The 19,752-nt window shown below is 43.8% G+C and overlaps 1 protein-coding gene across 1 annotated transcript in view; it reads left to right on the top strand.

Moving 5' to 3' along the window:
* The first annotated feature begins 1,296 nt into the window (after window positions 1-1,296).
* Window positions 1,297-19,752, top strand: part of Cnbd2 (cyclic nucleotide binding domain containing 2) — a 75,577-nt gene continuing 57,121 nt past the window's right edge. The window contains exons 1-4 of the mRNA XM_036184832.1: window positions 1,297-2,071; window positions 2,176-2,527; window positions 6,054-6,107; window positions 11,095-11,148. Coding sequence (XP_036040725.1) covers window positions 2,016-2,071; window positions 2,176-2,527; window positions 6,054-6,107; window positions 11,095-11,148 — 516 coding nt within the window. The 5' untranslated portion in view covers window positions 1,297-2,015. The remainder of the gene's footprint in view (window positions 2,072-2,175; window positions 2,528-6,053; window positions 6,108-11,094; window positions 11,149-19,752) is intronic.

Raw genomic sequence — 19,752 nt, 5'->3', positions numbered from 1 at the left:
TGCATTGTAGTGGAAGCTGCAGATTTGCTAGTTTTGGTTGCTGGAAGCAGTGCAAGAAGGGGCCCTGCCCTCCCTACCCTGAGATTCATCCACTGCTTCGGAACAAACTCAAGCTTCCTATGCACACACACCCAATGGAAGCCTCAAGGAAGACTGGTTGTTCCCATTCCTTGAGAAATTCCTTCCTTTGGTAGAGTTTGAGGACTAGAGGAAGGTATTAAAAACAGGAGCCCCCTGAATACATTAAAATGAGGACCTCCAGTAATGTTACTCAACACATTACAAGCTCATTCCATGGAAAACCATTGTGCAGTGGAGCATTAGGGACTGAGAAAGGTTTTTGTTTGTTCATTGTAAAGACAAGGGAGCTTTGCTCACAAGTGTGCTTCATTCCAGGGAGCTAATTCATGAGAAGCTAATAAAGGAGAGGAATGGGCAGAAGTATTGAGGAAGTGGAGGTGTCAGCTCTCCCTCTTAATGGTATACACTCTGGTCACGGCCACTGGTCTGTTTTTAACCTTAAAGGTTATGAACCCTATATTACAGCTTTAGGCAAACACTTCTGTAACGATACACACCTGCACGTGCAAAGCTGGTACACCCTGACCAAAAAGTTAAAGCAGGGAGGCAGGTGCCAAGCCTTTTCATTTGTTTTATGTAACAGTGTTAAAAGAAGTCATGAATAGGAGAGGGAGTGAGGGAGGAGCTGGAGAGGACAAAAGTGTAAATGGTAGAAATCAACTCAAGAGAAAGTTCAGCTGAAGAAATAGAATAAAAAAAACCCTTCTCACAAACTCCCAGTCCCCTTAATAGTAATCTAGATTAACTGTTAGGAAGCCACACAGCAGAAGTTCTCTCCAGCAAAATTACTGGGAAGACAATGTATTGTCCACTGTGTCGTCTGCAATTACTGACCTTTAAGCCACGGAACAGAAAGTGAAGCTGTAAGATTTTTTTAATTTTTCCTTAATTAACACCAGTTCTGTTGCTTGATCGCGGTTTTTGTTTTTTTTGTTTGTTTGTTTGTTTTTTGGTTTTTTAGAGGGTCTCTCTCTACATAACCCTAGTTGGAACTCACTATGTAGACCAGGCTGACCCCAGCCCCAGGCGTCCCCTCCTCCCTCAGGTGAAGAGATTAAAAGCATGAACCACGACTCTGAGCTGAGCATTTAATAGGGCCACTTATTTTACTGCCCAAGCTCGGATACTAGAGGGTAATATGGAACCCTAGACGACTGCAACCGTCATCAACATGGCCTTTTGCAAGACAAAACTCAGATCGGTTCAGAGAAACTGCCGAAGAGGTAGAGGGATGGCCTAGAGCTAGTCAACAGGGTAAGGAAGAAATTTCCCTCCTTAAGGGCAAAGTCCTGCGCATCCCCACCGATCTAGAAATAGAAAATAAAAGCTTTATTCTTATATGATCCCAGAATCCTCTATCAACTAGAAAGGTGGGGAACAAACTCGGGAAATAAGCCCAATAAATAAATGACGAACGAAAGACACACCAGACCACGGGAGTTGTCAAAATTCAACTTTCATTTACTCGGGGTAGGGTATCAGTCCAAAGAACCCCCAGCTCGGCCGCTCAGCCAGTGATGCGCACGTCCGCGCGGCGCCGCAGCCGCCGGGCCCGGGCCGCCTCGGGCAGGATGGCCTGCAGCTGCTCCTGCACCAGCATCTCCACGATCTGCTCCTTGGTGCGGATGTCCGGCCGCAGCCACTGGCGGGACAGCTCCCGCAGCTGCCGGAAGGCTTCCCGAGGACCCGCCGCGTCCTGGTAGCGGAACTGCCGGAAGCGCTGGCGAAACGTCTCGGGGCCGGGTCGAGAGACTCCAGGCCGCGGGGCGGCTTCTGCCTGCAGCGCCGCGTCCAAAGCTGCCGGCGAGCCGGGGAGCACCAAGGCCGCGGAGCTCACGGAGTCGGGCTCGGGGTCCGCAGAGTCGCCGGCTCCTTCCTGCTGCTCGGGCGGCGCCGCGGGGCTCCGGGCGGCCTGGCTGGGCTCCGGCGCCGCCATGACTACGGCTCTCGGCGTCACCCTTTGTCCCGCAGCTACGGGCTGGTTCTGCGTCTGCGTGGAGACGGGGGTGGAAAGAGGGATGGGCTGAAGAGCAGAGCCAGCGCTGCCCGAGCGGGCCGCGGGCTCCGGGGAGGGCGAGGGCCAGCCGCGCTTACCTCCACCCGCGACGCTCCGCGGCGGCCGGAAATGGGAGACTACGCGAGCCTCCGGAGCAGCCTGAAGCGCCAGAGCCCGGAAGCCGCGCCCACTATTAGTTCCGTGAAGTTTGACTGGGGAAAGACCTTGTGGTACCCCGATGTCAGCAGCTCTTCCAAGAGCTCAGAGAGCAGCTCTGATGAGCACTTCGAGGACTACAAGGGGAAAGCGGAGGAGTCGGACCTAGAGTCGGAATCGGAGTCGCAATCCGATTCGGAAGTGTATTCCAAATTGGATTTGGAAGAGGAAGTAGAGGAGGAGGACGATTGGATAAAGGCGATGACCCCGGCGAAGGGTCGCCGCGACTTGCAGGTGACCTGCGCCTGCTAGGGCAGATGCTGGACCAGGATCAGGGGTAGCAGATGCTGGACCAGGATCAGGGGTAGCAGATGCTGGACCAGGATCAGGGGTAGCAGATGCTGGACCAGGATCAGGGGTAGCATGGACAGTCCTGGGTAAATGAGACTGAGAGCTGGCCAGGGGCTTGTCGGATGACCCGGGTGGGACAGCGGGACAGGGATTCCCACCACTTTAAGAAAGACAGCTCATCTGGGCGTGGTCCCAGCACTCAGGAGGCAGAGGCAGGAGGATCTCCGTGAGTTCGAGGCCAGCCTGGGCTACATAAGAGTGTTCCAGGACAGCTACATAGAGAAATCCTGTCTCGAAAAACAACAACAAAAAAAAAAAAAAAGAAAGAAAGAAAGAAAGAAAAAGAAAAGGAAAGACCTCTCAAACCTGTAATCTTAGATTTAGAGTCCACCCCTGGGCCGAGACTCTGTAAGTACACACACACACACAGACACACACACACACACAGACACACACACACACACAGACACACACACACACACACACCCTCTCGCCTGCTAGAGTGCAATAGAACTATAGAACTCACCTTATTTTGAGGTTGACAAAATACTTGGGCAAGATTCTTAAGATATTTCCTGTCCGGGTCTGGAGAGATGGCTCAGAGGTTAAGAGCACCGACTGCTCTTCCAGAGGTCCTGAGTTCAATTCCCAGCAACCACATGGTGGTTCACAACCATCTGTAATGAGATCTGGTGCCCTCTTCTGTATACATAATAAATAAATAAATCTTAAAAAAAAAAGATATTTCCTGTCACAAAGCAAATGCTCGAGGGTTCTTTGTCATTATTTTTACTTGCCCTCGAAAACCAAGAGACTGTTGGCACTGCTTTTTAATTTTAGGATTAGTAAGTGAACTGTGATTACGGCGTCTACGTAAATACCCCGAGTCAAGATGTATTATAGTGTAGAACACTCATGCATCTGTGTAGGAAAAGAAGGTTTCACCCTGGACTTTTGAATTATAACCTGTTTTTATGTTCAAGCTATCTGTGTATTATTTCTCCTGCAGTTGTACATAAATATATATATATATATATATATATATATATATATATATATATATATATTTTTTTTTTTTTTTGGTTTTTCAAGACAGGGTTTCTCTGTGTAGTTTTGCGCCTTTCCTGGAACTCACTCTGTAGACCAGGCTGGCCTTGAACTCACAGAAATCCGCCTGGCTCTGCCTCCCGAGTGCTGTGATTACAGGCGTGCACCACCACCGCCTGGCCATAAAATGTTTTTACATTTTAAAAAAAGGACAAATACTATAGCATTGTATTACATGAAATATATAGAATATACAAATTCATAGACAGAAAGATTAGTCATTGTCTCAAGATGGAGAAGAAAGGAATATAGAGCAATGATTTCCTAAGTACAGAATCTCTATTTTGTGTAATGGAAAAGTCCCACAAATGAACAGTAGTATCAGGACATAATATCATGAATGTAATAAATCGATACAATTAATGTAATTAATGAATATTGTAAATATAGTTATTGAATGAATACTGTGAATGTAATCAATGAATACTACAAATATAATGAACATCATGAGTGTAATTAATGAATATCATGAATGTAATTAATATCTTGAATATAATTCATGCCACTGAATTGTGAACTTAAAAATGGTTACAATTGCAAATATTATGTTCATTTAAAAAACCAAGGTGGAAGCCGGGCGGTAGTGGCGCACGCCTTTAATCCCAGCACTTGGGAGGCAGAGCCAGGCAAATCTCTGTGAGTTCAAGGCCAGCCTGATCTACAAAATGAGATCCAGGACAGGCTCCAAAGCTACACAGAGAAACCCTGTCTTGAAAAACCAGAAAAATAAATAAATAAATAAATAAATAAATAAACAAACAAACAAACTAAGGTGGAATGTAATCATCATACATTATATGTGTGTATGAAATTGAAGACAGTGATGTTCTAAAATTTTTTTTAAAAAGGTTTTATATTTATTACATGTTGGGACACATGTATTATTTTGTATATATTGGGTGAAATAAACTATATTATTATATTTAATTTTACCTATGTCTTTTTACCTTTGAAATACAGCTGCTATGAAAATTGAAATTACACATACAGTTTGTGGTATATTTCTGTTGAACAGCTAGCTGCTGTCTAGAGGGTTGGAATCAGGCTGTCCGGCGGCATCCTCTTTGCAGGGTTTCTTTGCTTTAGCACCCCTAGCAGTACATAATCCCTACCTCCCAGTTGTTGGGAGGAATGAATAAAGCTCTGGGAAAGACTGGGCTTTGAAAGGCATTTTCAGAACTAGGGAGATGGCTCATTTAGTAAGCGTGCTTGCTTCAAAAGCATGAGTACCTGAATTCTACCCATGTGAAAAAAACCAGGCATGACTGAGCTTGCCTATAACCCTTGTGGTGGGGGCTAGAGGCGGGTGGATGTTGAGATCTGGTTTGCCAGCCTAGCCAAAAGCTAAGTGCTTCTAAGTTCAATTTGAGGCCTAGCTTTAGACAATGAAGAAAGCAGTAGAGTAAGATACCCTCCTCGGCCTTTTCACACACCTGTCCACTCACATGAGTGCATCAGTGCATCATACACACACAGAGACACATTTTCAGTAGGTTCCTTGCCTACAGCCTCTCTACTACTGTTTTCTTATCTATAAAATAAAAAATCAGGATGTGAGAGAACTAACCTCACGGAAGTTTCTGTGAAAATTCAGAGATGATGCTAGCAAAAGTGTAATGTCTGGCAGCTTCTGGCAGATGGTACCTTCTACTTGACAGCTTACTCACAAATAAGGTTTGTGTCTCCAGTTTCCAGAAAAGGACAGAAGTCCCCTATGATATGTTCCCTGGAGCTAGAGAGTTGGCTGGCTGAGAGTGAATGCTGTGGCCAGGTAATGGTGCACACCTGATCCCAGCACTCAGGAGGCAGAGGCAGACAGATCTCTCAGTTCAAGGCCAACCTGGTCTAAGGAGTGAGTTCCAGGACAGCCAGAACTGCACAGAGAAACCCTGTCTCGAAAAAGAAAAAAAGAGTGCATGTTGTGGCTGGTGTGCTAACACAGTCCTTTAATCCCAGGACTTGACAGGCAGCCAGAGCTCAGTGAGTTCGACATAGTGAGTTACAGGCCAGCCAGAGCTACATGGTGAAACCCTGTCCTCACCCCAGCTCCAAGAAAGAGTGCATACCCCTTTCAGTTTTCAGCACCCAGGTAGGGTATCTCACAGCCACCTGTAACTTCAGTTCTAGGGGATTTAATGTCTCTGGCCTCTGCCAGCACCTGAACTCCCCCCTCCCACATACACAATTTAAAAATTGGAGGTGGATCTGGAAGAAGTTATTGGCAGGAATCCAATGAATATTATCAAAATAACATTGATGCATGCATGAAATTATTAAAGAATAAAATATATTAAAAATACAATAGAATCTTTTTTTGTAGTTCCCTAAGATTAAGTGTTATATGTATTATTTTATTTTGCAGACTGGGAAGTCAGTACCCCGAAAGGTAGAAAGCTGGAAGACTATCAAACACCCAGTAAGTGGCTCCATGAAGAAAGACATTTTTAGAATGCTTTGCCAATGTTGTTAACATATTAGCCCTTTTTATTATAATTTAGATTTTCTTAGGAAGGGATTTTATTTTTTATTTTTTTAATTTTATTTTAGAATTATGTGTCGAGGGCTGACTTTCAATAGATCGCAGCGAAAGAGCTGCTCTGCTACGAAACCCCGACCTGCTGAAAGCAGGTCGTCTACGAATGGTTTAGCGCCAGGTTCCACACGAACGTGTGTTCGACGTGAAGGGCGAGAGGGCGGCCCCCTTTCCGGCCGCGCCCCGCTCTCCGCACTGGACCCAGGTCCGGGCACACGGCGGGGGCGGGGACCCGCCACGCGCGAGGGCGCGGACGGACCGCTGGCGGGGACAGACGGGGAGCCCGCTATCCAGGGCCAACCGAGGCTCCTTCCGCGCTGCAGGGAAGGGATTTTAAATCATTAATTTCTTAGCTTCCAACACAAGCCCCAGATCTCAGTTAACCTTCCATAAATATTGATTGATGAAATAAAAAACAAGCATGGATTCCATTCTGTTTCTGTGAAGGGAAAACTTGAACATAATTCTCTGGCTTTGCCAGAGCTTTCCAGGTGTTTCAATTAGTGTCCTAGTTAGCATTAACTATCAACTCAGCACAGCCTACAGTTATGTGAGAAAGAAGTCTTAATTGAGTGTCTTGTCAGGTTTGTGTAAGAGCATTTCTGTGAAGGGCTGACTTGATGGTTCAAATTCACATCACAGGGTGACCATGGGTGCTGCCATTTTCTTCCTGTAAAATGGCCCAGCCCACCATGGGTGGTCCTATTTTCTGGACAGGTGGTTCTGGGCTGTATAAGAAAGTTAGCTAAGGGATTGGAGAGAAGACTCAGCAGTTACAAACAGGTACTGGTTCTTCAGAGGACCTAAGTTCAAGTCCCAGCACCTACATCAGATGGCTCACAGCCACCCATAATCCCAGCTCCAGGGGGATCCAGTACCTCCCATGTCCATACACACTAGATATACACACATGCATTTAATTAAAAATAACTTGGAAAAAAAAAGTCAGCTAAGCACAAACCAGAGACTGAACCAGCAGACAGAATTCCTCCATGGTTCCTGCCTTGAATTCCTGCCCTAACTTCCCTCAGTAATGGATTGTCATTGATCTGGAAGTGCAAACCAATCAACCCTTTCCTCCCAAGTTGCTTTTGGCCACAGTAGTTTTGTTTGTTTGTTTGTTTGTTGTTTTGGTTTGGTTTTTTGGTTTTTCAAGACAGGGTTTCTTTGTGTAACAGTCCTGGCTGTCTTGGAACTTGCTCTGTAGACTAGCCAGGCCTCGAACTCACAGAGAGCCTCTGCCTTCCAAGTGCTGGATTAACGGCATGCACCACCACCGCCCAGCTAGTCAGACTATTTTAACACAGCAACAGAATGAAACTGGAGCAGAGAGCATGCTTTTTGAGAAGAAAGCCTTGAACTGTTTTTTTTTTTCCCTTTAACTTTCTTTTTACTCGATGGGTGTAGTGGCACACCTACAATCCCATCCCTCTGGAAGCTGAGGGACCAGGTGTTGAGAGTTTGAGACCAACCTGAGCTATATAGTGAGACCTTGTCTCAAAAGCTACTGCAACAAAACACTTCTTATTTGGAAATAAGTATAGATTCATAGAAAGTTGCAAAAGTAGTAGAGAAATTGTGTGTCTGGTGGTGGTGGCGGCGGCGGCGGCGGCGGCACATGCCTTTAATCCCAGCACTCGGGAGGCAGAGACAGGTGGATCTCTGTGAGTTCGAGGACAGCCTGGTCTACAGAGTGAGTCCCTGGACAGCCAAAAGCTATGCAGAGAAACCCTGTCTCAACAAACAAACAAAACAACAACAACAAAGTAGAGAAATTGTCTTAGTACAGTGTCTCAGTAGCAGCTTGTTGATTACAGTTTGAATCTGGAAGCTCCCACACAGGTTCATGTTTTAGAGGTTTGGTCCTTAGGTGGTGTGCTGAGAAGGTGGGCCTAGTTGATAGAGGTAGATTCGGGAGGGCAGAGCCTGCTCAGGGTTCTGCCCTGCACTTTTTGCTGCTTCTGGGCTGCAGGCACTAAGCCTCAGTCACTGAGCTCACTGCTCTGCTCTAGCTTACCCACTATGATGGACTGAAACTGGGTTATGTGATAATCTTTGAGTGCTAAAGTTCTTCCCATATTTAGATGACAAATATCTACTTGCTACTTTGTTTCTGAGTTTGGGCAATCAAGGATACCTAATAGTCCCTTAAGCCCAAAGAAAACTAAATGGAATTAAACATTTGATTGTGTATTATTACTTTTTCTCTCAGAAGTATTTTCATCGCTTTTGTATCACTGTAACCAAATATCAAGGACAACTTAAAGGGAAGGATTTGGTTTGGATCATGTTACTTGGGCAGGACATCATGGTGGCTGGGGTTTGCGGCAGGTGTGGTGGGGTTTGAATGGGCTCCTTCAGTTCTCAATGGCCAGGAAGCAGAAAAAGAAGTCAGACCAAAACACAGCCCCCTCCCCGTGCCCCCACAACCCCAGTGACCTGCTTCCTCCTCTCAGACCCCACTGTCCACATCTATAGCTGAGTTGAGCGCCTAGATGATTTTTGTTTTTTCAAATCTTAAGAAAAGTTTTTTTGCGGGGAGGTGGTGGCGCACGCCTATAATCCCAGCACTCGGGAGGCAGAGCCAGGTGGATCTCTGTGAGTTTGAGGCCAGCCTGGTCTCCAAAGCGAGTTCCAGGAAAGGCGCAAAGCTAAACAGAGAAACCCTGTCTCGAAAAACCAAAAAAAAAAAAAAAATTAAATTTACTACTACTACTATGTAGCTGGAGAGTTTCTCTCGAGCTGGAGAAAAACTCTCCAGCCACACTACTACTATTATTATTTTAATTTTCAAATTTATGGGGCCAGGTGTAGTGGCAAATATCTTCCAGAGACAGAGGTAGGAGGATCTCTGTGAGTTTGAGGCCAGTTTAATTTACATAGAGGGTTTCACTCTGTCTCAGGAAAAAAAAATGAGTAAAGGTATTTTACCTGCAAGTATGCCTGTGGGTTATGCACGCGCGTTGCCTCTGGAGGCCAGAAGAGGACGTGAGACCCCCTGGAACCAGAGTTAGCATGGTTGTGAGCCACCATATGGGTTCTGGAAATTGAAATCAGGTCCTCTGAAAGACGAGCCAGTCTCTTAATGGCTAAACCATCTCTCCAGCCCCTATTTTAATTATTTTTAATTATGTATATGTGTGTGTGCACATGGGGCGCGTGCACATGAGTGCAGGTGTCGTCAGAGGCCAGGGGCATTAGATCTCTGGAACTGGAGTTACAGGCGTGAGCCATCATCGCAAGTGGACACTGGGAACCGAACTCAGATCTTCCATTAGATCAGGGAGTGGCCCTGACTGCTGAGCCATTACTTCAGGCCTGCCTAGGTGTTTCCTAATAAAATCAAGTAGACCAAGAAGACTGACCATCACAGATGTGTTTGATTCCTGGAACTCCAAGACAGCCTCTCTGCTTCCTAAATGAGGATGCCAGCGCTCAGAGAATAGACTTGCTAGCCAATGTGGGACCAGGACCCAGGGCTGAATGTCCTTCCTGCCACTTGGTGCTGTCAAGCTTTAATAAATATTACTAAAGCTGGGTGTGGCAGCACTCACCTTTAATTCCGACAGAGGCAGGTGGATTTCTGAGTTGTAGGCCAGCCAGGGATTTAAGAAAGTCATGCTAGTGGGTATTTATCTATCTCACTGTAGTTTGCTTTGTAGAGACAGGGTTTCTCTGTGCAGCCCTGGCTGTCCTGAAACTCGCTCTGGAGACCAGGCTGGCCTTGAACTCACAGAGATCTGCCTGCCTCCCAAGTGCTGGGACTAAAGGTATGAGCCACCACTGCCCAACCGTTGTTTTATTTTAAACTTCTCTGATAACTAATGATATTGAATATGTTTCCTTTTTGCCATGCTTCTTTCTTCTATGGCAAAAAGTTCAAATCCACTGTACATTTTTACTGTTAGTAATGGCTCTCTCATTTTTGAGGACTTTGTTTTGTTTACTTTAGTGCAGTTTTTTTTGTTTTGTTTTGTTTGTTTGTTTGTTTTTGTTTTTCGAGACAGTGTTTCTCTGTGTAGTTTTGGTGCCTGTCCTGGATCTCCCTCTGTAGACTAGGCTGGCCTAGAACTCAGAGATCCACCTGCCTCTGCCTCCCGAGTGCTGGGATTAAAAGCATGCACCACCACTGCCCAGCTTAATGTGTGTGTGTGTGTGTGTGTGTGTGTGTGGTAAGATAACACATAACATAAATATTACCATTTTAGCCATTTGCCCAAGCTAGCCTCAAACTTGCCAGGTTGGTCTTGAATTCATAATCCTTCTGCCTCAGCCATCCAAGTGCTGGGTTTGTGTGCATGTGCCCCCATTCCTGGCACTGTTTGTTTTTAGAGATAGGGTCTTCCCTGTAATCCAGGCTGGTCTCAAGCTTGAGGTTCTCCTGTTTCTGCCTCCTAATTGACCATTTTAGCTGTTGGAATTTGTTTGTTTGCTTTTGTTTTTCCCAGACAAGCTTTCTCTGTGTAACAGTCCTGGCTGTCCTGGATCTCACTCTGTAGCCCAGGCTGGCCTCGACCTCACAGAGATCCACCTGCCTCTGCCTCCTGAGTGCTGGGATTAAAGACATGTGCCACCACTGCCTGGCAGTGGTTGGTTATTTTGAGAAAGAGTCCCATGTTTCCTAGGGAAACTTGTTTTGTAGTCTAGAATGACCTTGGTCCTCTGACCCTTGTGTCCTCACCTCCTGAGTGCCCAGTGTGCCCCAAACTGTCATTAAGTGTCCTCTTCTGTGACCTTCAGTTCATTCACATCTCAGGGCAGTAGCTGCAGCTTATTCTTCTCCCAAGCTTTCTTATGTTTTTCATCTAACGAACAGCCCATTAAAGAGCAAAATATATTTGCTAATATTCTATTCTCCTGGATTTTGCAGACTAAGGCGTCAAGAAAGCAAATGAAGTGGACCTGGGAAGAAATAAAAAATCTCGTAAGTGGTTCTGTTTAATACCTGATTCACATGTCATGGACGTATTGGTTGTTTCTACCCTTTGGCTATTATGGATAAAATTGCTGTGATATTGGTGTGTGAATTTCCACTTTCAGTTGATTTAAATACATACTCAGAAGTGGGATTGCTGGGTCAGATAGTAATTCTGTATTTAACGTTGTAAGAATCAACCATACCATTTTGCACAGTGGGTCCATCCATTCTCACCAGCAATGTTCAATCTTTCCAAGATCAGTTTTTCTGGGTTTGTGTTAATTTGTATTATTATTAACATAGTTTTTTTAAAGTCCTGGCTAGCTTTGAACTCTACCTCCTGAGTACTAGGCTTAGAGGCACTGTGCCAGCACGTCCCACACTATTCTGTTTTTTTGAGACACTGTGTCTTATGTCTCAGTCTGGCTCTGAACTCAACGATATAGCCAAGGATGTCCTTGAACTCAATGTCCTGCCTCCACCTCCAGAGCACTCAGTTACAAGCATGCATCACTAGGACCAGTTTATTTAGTGTTGAGAATTGAATCCTGGGCTTCATGCGTGTTCTATCAACTGAACTACATTCCCAACCTTGTAATAATAATAATAGTAATAACTGTCCTGGATAGTTTTATGTCAACTTGATACAAGGTAAAGTCCTCTGAGAGGAGGGGACCTTAATTAAGAAAATGCCTCAAAACCTGGCAGTATTGATGCATACAACACTTGGAAGGCAAAGGCAGGTGGATCTCTGTGAGTTTGAGGCCAGCCTGGTCTACAGAGTGAGTTCTAGGACAGCCAGGGCTACACAGAGAAACCCTGTCTCAAAAGGAGAGAGAAAAGAAGAAAATGCTTCCGTAAGATCAGGCTGAAAGCAAGTCTGTAGGGTGTTTTCTTTATTAGTGATTCATCGGTGAAGGCCCAGCTCAGCTCACTATGGGTGGTGCTGGCAGTCCCAGCTTCTGTAAGAAAGCAGCCTGAGCAAGCCTTGTCGATCAAAGCCACGAAGAAGCACTCCTCCATGGCCTCTGTGGAGGCTCCTGCCTCCAGGTTCCTGCCCTGTGTGAGTTTTTGTCCTGACTTCCTAAACAGCACTGTGGGAGTGTAAGCCTAACTTTAACCCTTTAACCCTGCCCAACTTACTATTGGTCATGGTGTTCCATCACAGAAATAGAAGCCCTAAGACAAGTTGGTATAGGCATAGTGGGGTGTTGCCATGACAGACCTGACCATTTTGGTTTGGAAGGATTGTTGGAAGGGCTTTGAAACTTTGGGCTAGGAAAGCCATGGAGTACTGAGAGATAAATGAGCTATTCTGTGGGAGCTTGGAAGATAAGAATATTGAGAACAGTGCGGACAATGGAGGCCTGGCTTGTGAAATTTTAGAGAGAAATTTGAAGACTTTATTGAGGTCATTTGTTATTTTGAATTAAGATTCTGTGGTTCTGGTTAGCTGGGGCTAAAGAATCAGCTTTAATTAAAAGATATCAGAACTACTAAATTGAAACCTTTCCTTGCTGGGATCCTTGATGCTGGTTGGCTGCAGCTGAGAATTTAGTAGCGATTAAGAAGAGACCAGCTCGGAGGTGGTGGTGCACACCTTTAATCCCAGCACTTGGGAGACAGAGGCAGGCGGATCTCTGTGAGTTAGAGGCCAGCCTGGTTTACAGAGCAAGTTCCAGTGTTACACAGAGAAACCCTGTCTTGAAAAAAGAAACAAGCAAGCAAAAAAAAAAAAAAAAAAAGAGATCAGCATCATTGAGGTGAAATCTTCTGGGAAGAGCCGCCTCAGGATTGTAGTGGATACCCATCCCAGCATTGGCCTGGAAGTTCCAACCCCCATTGAGGCTTCGGTAATGGTCACGCCCACAAGGCGGGGCAGGAGAGGGAAGCGGAAGACCCAGGATGGAGAGAAGAGGTCTCTCTTGGTTCTGGGACGCTGGACACAGGAGGTAGACCGAGCAGAGTTCTCCAGAGAACACCGCCGGACTGTGCCATACCTTTGCTAGACCCTGCAACCTACCCCTTCATTTGTAAGTTACCCCACAAAATAAACCTCCCTTTTAACTACGTAGAGTGGCCTTAATAATTTCACCAATACAGGATCAACCCACAGAAACTGTGTTCCAGAGGTGGTCGAGCTGTACCTCAAGCTGGCAGCTCAACTTGGTAGTGTAAGAGTCTCTCAGGTAGTACTGCTTTTGAAGGCATCAATGAAGAGTAGCTGAGGCTTGGCACTGTGAGAGGCCAGGAGAGCGTTGAAGGTGCAGCCTCCATGGCAGTTGAAGTTCCAGAATTGAAAGGGTCATGCAGAGAAGCTGAGGCTTGGCCCCGTGAAGAGAGGCCACCAGAGAAAATGCAGCCCAGTCGCAGCAAGAGACACCAGCATTTTGGAGATGCCAGTACCATGTGATGACCCCCGAGGATAGCAGCAGCGGTGGAGTGGAACCTGACTGAACCCAGAAGATGAGCTGTGTGTGCTGTAGAGGGTGGAGCTGAATACCTGGCCCAGCACTTTGGAGGAGTTCAGAAGATCATGAGTGAGTCCCAGATAATTGGACATTGAGTTATCTAACTGGTAGAGTTTGGTTTTGCTTTGTTCAGATTGTGACTGTGTCCTGGTTCTTCCCTCTTGAAGAAAGTAACTTAATTTTGATTTTTTGTTTGTTTGTTTGTTTGTTTTTTGAGACAGAGTTTCTCTGTGTAGCTTTGTGCCTTTCCTGGATCTCACTCTGTAGTCCAGGCTGGCCTCAAACTCACAGAGATCCACCTGGCTCTGCCTCCCGAGTGCTGGGATTAAAGGCGTGGGTCACCACCACCCGGCTTAATTTTGATTTTTATAAGAGCCCACAACTGAAAGACTTTGGACTTTTAGAAGAAATTTTGAGCCAGGCAATAGTGGTGAATCCTTTAAACCCAGCACTCAGGAGGCAGAGGCAAGCAGATCTCTGGTCTACAGAGCAAGTTCCAGGACAGCCAGGTCTACACAGAGAAACCCTGTCTTGAAACAAACAAAAAAGAAAGAAAGAGAGAAGGAAAAAAAAGAAAAAGAAAAGAAACCCCAACTAAGACAATCAGCTCTTGACTCCAGGTTCCTGCCCTGTTTGAGTTCCTGTCCTGACTTCTTCAATGATAAACAGTGACATGGAACTGTAAGCCAAATAAAGCCTTTTCTTCCCAATTTGTTTTTGGTGATGGTGTTTTATCACAGCCACAGAATCCTAACTAAAACAATAACTATTATTATTATTATTACTATTATTATTATTATTAACTGAGCTATACTCCAGCCCTACTGGTGATGTTATTGTTATGTGTGAATGATGTGTTTCTACAGAGGCTGTGGTTTGAATGAGAACAGCTACCTAGGCTCATCATCATTTGGTGGAATTGTTTGGGAAGGATTAAGAGGTGTGACCTTGTGAGAGGAAGTGTGTCAACTGGGTCTTGAGGTTTCAAAAGTCCATGCCTTTCCCAGTGTCTCACTCTCTGCCTCCTACGTGAGGATCAGGATGTGAGCTCCCAGCTGTTCCTGCTGCCATCCCGTTGCTCCACCATCGTGGACGTTAACCCTCTGAAACTGTAAGCCCAAATAAACACCTCCTTCAATAAGTTGCCTTGGTCATGATCTCTTATCATAGCAATAGAGAAATAAAACAGAAGTCAAAGGACAACTTTGTTCATGTATAAGTCTAATTAATCTTATCAATAAAAACCAAGAGTCAGATATCAGGGTAAAAACTTGAAAGATCAGAGAAGCAGGAGAGTAGCCACACTGACTTCCTACCTTTCAGGTTTCTTCAACCAAAAGGGCCAAGATCCTGTTCAGCCCAGCCTTACTACCTCTTGTCCCTCTCTCTCTCTACAGTCCTCCAAACCTCTATGGTTAACTAGTGGCTAGCTCCACCCCATGACCCCAAGCAGAGGAACACAAACAAAGTATCATACATTTCCCCCTTTTTGTCTAAATAAAAAGCGAAGGTTTTAATTAACATAGAAAAACTATATACAATAAGTATAATAATTATATACAAATATATACAGGCAATAATTACTTTAGCAATGTCTAGTCCATGAGCATTTGAAAAATTCAGAGAAAATACTCTATTATCTATCCTATCTTGGTGAGTCCAAAGTGTTGTACCTAATTCACTTTCTATCCTAACTTGAATTACTAACCCAAAACTTATCTTTTTATGTCTCTCAACCTTATACACTTTATGCCTCTTTTGTGAGTTTCTTTTCTGAATTTGTTAACAAGGACAACTGTAACTATCTAGTCTTCAACTCCATCAGAAATCTGAGAAAGATATATTACCTGAGTAAACAGGAATTGTAAAGCAGACAACTTCTAAAACTAAGAAGTGACAGAAACAGCTGGCTACCTGGACAGTCACCCAAGGATCCTCTGTAACACTGGGGCATCCATCTTCAGCCTGCACACCTAGCATATCTGACAGAATTTTTTTCTTTTTCCTTTTTTCTTTTTCTTTTCTTTTGTTTTTTTGTTTTGTTTTTTTTTAAAGATTTATTTATTTATTATGTATACAGTATTCTGTCCTCATGTATGCCTGCAGGTCAGAAGAGGGCACCAGGTCTCATTACAGATGGTTGTGAGCCACCATGTGGTTGCTGGGAATTGAACTCAGGACCTTTGGAAGAGCAGTCAGTGCTCTTAACCTCTGAGCCATTTCTCCAGCCCCTTCACTTCTGATTTTTTTTTTTTTAGCTGAGATCAAACCCCAGGCCTTGCGCTTGCTAGTCAAGCACTCTACCACTGAGCTAAATCCCCAACCCCTTGTTCTATTTTGTTTTGAGCAGTGTTTCTCTTTGTAGTTTTGGTGCCTGTCCTGGAACTCACTCTGTAGACCAGGCTGGCTTCAAACTCACAGAGATTCAGCTGCCTCTGCCTCCCTAGTGCTGGGATGAAAGGCATGTGCCACCACCACCCAGCTCTGACAGAATTTTTTGTGAAGCAGGATTTTTGAAGAACTGCCCTGCCTTGTCTTGGCAAAGTTCAGTAGTCACTTTCTTTTGTATCCTGCTTGTTCAATTTTGACAGCATACTGTCAACAGAGGAGGCAAGGGCAGTTTCTTACCCAGTGGCTAACTTTTGCTATAAAGAAAGTAAACTCCATATGGAGTTTCTGTGATGCCCATTGTCTTCTCTGTAGTAGATTGGTGCTTCAAGGAGCAGACATGTCTCATTGTCATAAAAAAAAAGAACAACAAAAAAAAACAAACTTATGTTATTAAACCATCTTAAATGCCATATTCTATAGGTCTCTGAAGTATTTGAAGACCACCTGTCTATATAAAATATATTTCTGTTTGACCTTGAAAATATACCTGACTATACTACAAGTCTGATTGTAATAGGTGACTAGTTAGTGACCTACATTTCTTTATTATCCTAAATAGTTTGTAATAATAACTTTCAAGGACTAGAAATTTATATTACATTGTTAAATGATCTGTATAGGTACAATACCTTGAACAAAAGTAGAAATGTATGTACAGTATGTCCTAACCAAAATAACCTTAAATTTTTATCAATATAAAAAAAAAACTTGGGTTGGGGATTTAGCTCAGTGGTAGAGCACTTGCCTAGCAAGCGTAAGGCCCTGGGTTCAATCCTCAGCTAAAAAAAAAAAGGGGGGTGCTGGAGAGATGGCTCAGAGGTTAAGAGCACTGACTGCTCATCCAGAGGTCCTGAGTTCAATTCCCAGCAACCACATGGTGGCTCACAACCATCTGTAATGAGATCTGGTGTCTTCTTCTGGCCTGCAGTCATACATGCTGTTGTAGGTAGAGTTTTCGTGCCTGGCCCAGTCAGGCCAAATCTCTCTTACCCGCCAGTCCCACAGTCGCTCAGACCCAACCAAAAAAGCACACAAAAACTTATATTGCTTACAAACTGTATGGCCGTGGCAGGCTTCTTGTCATCTACTTCTTCTATCTTAAATTAACCCGTTTCTGTTAGTCTATACTTTGCCACATGGCCTGTGGCTTACTAGTGTCTTTACATGTTGCTTCTCATGGCAGTGGTGGCAGTGTCTCTCCCCAGCCTTCTACTTCCCAGAATTCTCTTCTCTCTTGTCCCGCCTATACTTCCTGCCTGGCCACTGGCCAATCAGAACTTTATTTACACAGAGCGATATCCACAACATGCTGTATACATAATAAATGAATAAATCTTTTTAAAAAACTTAAACAAGAGTAGAAATATATAAGTATAATAAAATTAACCTCAAAAATGTTTCAATAAGCCAGGCGGTGGTGGTGCATGCCTTTAATCCCAGCACTCGGGAGGCAGAGACAGGCAGATCTCTGTGAGTTCGAGGCCAGCCTGGGCTACCAAGTGAGTTCCAGGAAAGGCGCAAAGCTACACAGAGAAACACTGTCTCGAAAAACCAAAAAAAAAGTATCAATATGCAAAAATCAATATCAATATAAAGTAGTTAAGGCTAGTAGATGCTTTTTTTTAAAGTAGATTCAATAATCTACCCTTTTATCCTATTTCTAATTCCCCCTTTTTTCCTAACCATTATCAATAACAACCTGTAGCCAATACCACTGAACAATGACAAATATCCATAACCCACGAATGACCAAATACCACCCACCCTATCTCTTGGGAATGTGGGCATTATATTCTTAAAATTACTTCCTGCTGTCTGGAGGTGATGGCATCTTTGGGGGAGGCCCTGAAAAGAACTGGGTTAATTGTCAAGTCCCAGGAGAGCGAACTGCATCATTTGTTGACTAGGCTCTGTGTAATGGGAAAGCGCAGGGCTTGTCTCAAGTCCTGCCTAGAGCAGTCTGTGAGGCTGGACCATCTCAGCTAGTCACCTTGAAATTGTCCTGAGAAGTCTGTAGTCCAAGACGATCTTTGGGTGGCGTTTGTCAGCTTGGGGTTTCCATAGCCCCAGTGGAATGAATCATCACTGTGGAGCCCTATCCTCCTTTTGGAGACTAAAAATGGTGCTGTTAGACATGGTCATGGTTCATTGCAGAAAACAAACATTTTAAATGTCACATGCAGCAGACCTCAAAGAGGTTATAGGAACATGATTTGTTATGTACATCCAGAGTATAAAAACTTAATTCCTAGTTATCTAATAGAGACTCAAACCAGAAATCATGTATAGGAAGCAAGATGAAGCCTTTTTTCTAGAATTAGTTAGTACTCTATATGACCATCAATATCATGACAGAGAGTTTAAAATATATACATACATTAATTTTATAAAATTTGAGATAAGATTTATACCTTAAGGAAAGTGTTAAAGAGTTAAAACAAAACCATAGTGGCAATAGAATAGTTTCTTAATTTTGATTTTTCTTGTGTCCCATATCAGGTGGCTCTTCTGACATGAGACAGATATTAGATTTTCCTTTTAATAAGCATGCTTGAGTTTAGAGAGCCATGCTCCAACTTCAAAGCCAGGTTTAATTTTTAATTGAACTGGAATGTAAAGAAGACAATTTTTGTTATGTGTTGGTAGAAAACAGCAGGAACGGACATTTGAGAAGATTATGAAATTTTATCCTATTGGAAATGTGATATACCAATAGGCCAATTTACTCTTTTCTTGGGACATTCTCACTGGATCTCTCCTGATCTGTACCTTTTGAGGTTGAATTTTTTGTAAACCTGGGACCAACATTTAGGTAATAGAGAAGGCAGGGGACTTCCAGGCTGTTAAGAGCCCATTGTCTGAATCATCTTATTAACAGCTTTTAGATCTGTTACCATTCTCCATTTTCCAGATTTTCTTTTTTAAATCACAAACACAGGAGAATTCTAAGAACCCGTCAATACTTCAATATGTTGAGCATTTAGCTGCTCCTGGACCAGCTGTTCTAAGGCCTATAATATTTCTGATGTCTAAGACCATTGTTTCACTCAGCTGGTTTGTCAGTTAACCATTTTAAAGGTAGAGCTGTTGGTACCTTTGAAAGACCAGCAGCTGTTGTGCCCTGTTTTTGTGCAACCTGAATGGTCAATGACTGTTCTTTATAAGACCTTTTAATATTTTTCCCAGAAACATGTTAGTTTATGGTTTATTTCTGAGATTGGAGGAATGTTAATCTGTGTTTTCCATTGCTGTAATTAATCATGTCTCATAAATTCATTGCTATGTTAGTCACATATAGCTTTAATTTCCTCTCTGTTCTTCTGGTCCTATACATTTGACCCATCTCACACTTTGTTTTACCTAAAATAAAGTCCCAATCGCTAAAAGTTGAACATTTATCCCCTGATGAGGCCAATTTGGATGCCTAGATTCTGGTGCAATTATTGTTACATCTGTCCCTATGTCTATAAAACCTTCAATTACAATGTCATTTATTTGTATTTTTAGCTTTGGTCTTGATCATTTATAGAAGTTTGCCAAAATATTTGCTTTATGGTTTTTCCTGAAATTTTGTTTTATTTTCTAAAGCTGTTCTGTCATCCAGAGCAGTATGGTTTTTTGTTGTTGTTTGTTTGTTTTGAGTTTTTTGAGACAGGGTTTCTCTGTGTAGCTTTGCGCCTTTCCTGGAACTCACTTGGTAGCCCAGGCTGGCCTCGAACTCATAGAGATCCACCTGGCTCTGCCTCCT

The sequence above is a fragment of the Onychomys torridus genome, chromosome 4 (genome assembly GCF_903995425.1).
Source record: "Onychomys torridus chromosome 4, mOncTor1.1, whole genome shotgun sequence".
In the NCBI taxonomy this organism is placed as follows: domain Eukaryota; kingdom Metazoa; phylum Chordata; class Mammalia; order Rodentia; family Cricetidae; genus Onychomys; species Onychomys torridus.
Note: the sequence above shows the minus strand (reverse complement) of the source record. Positions and strands in the feature narration are given on the sequence as shown.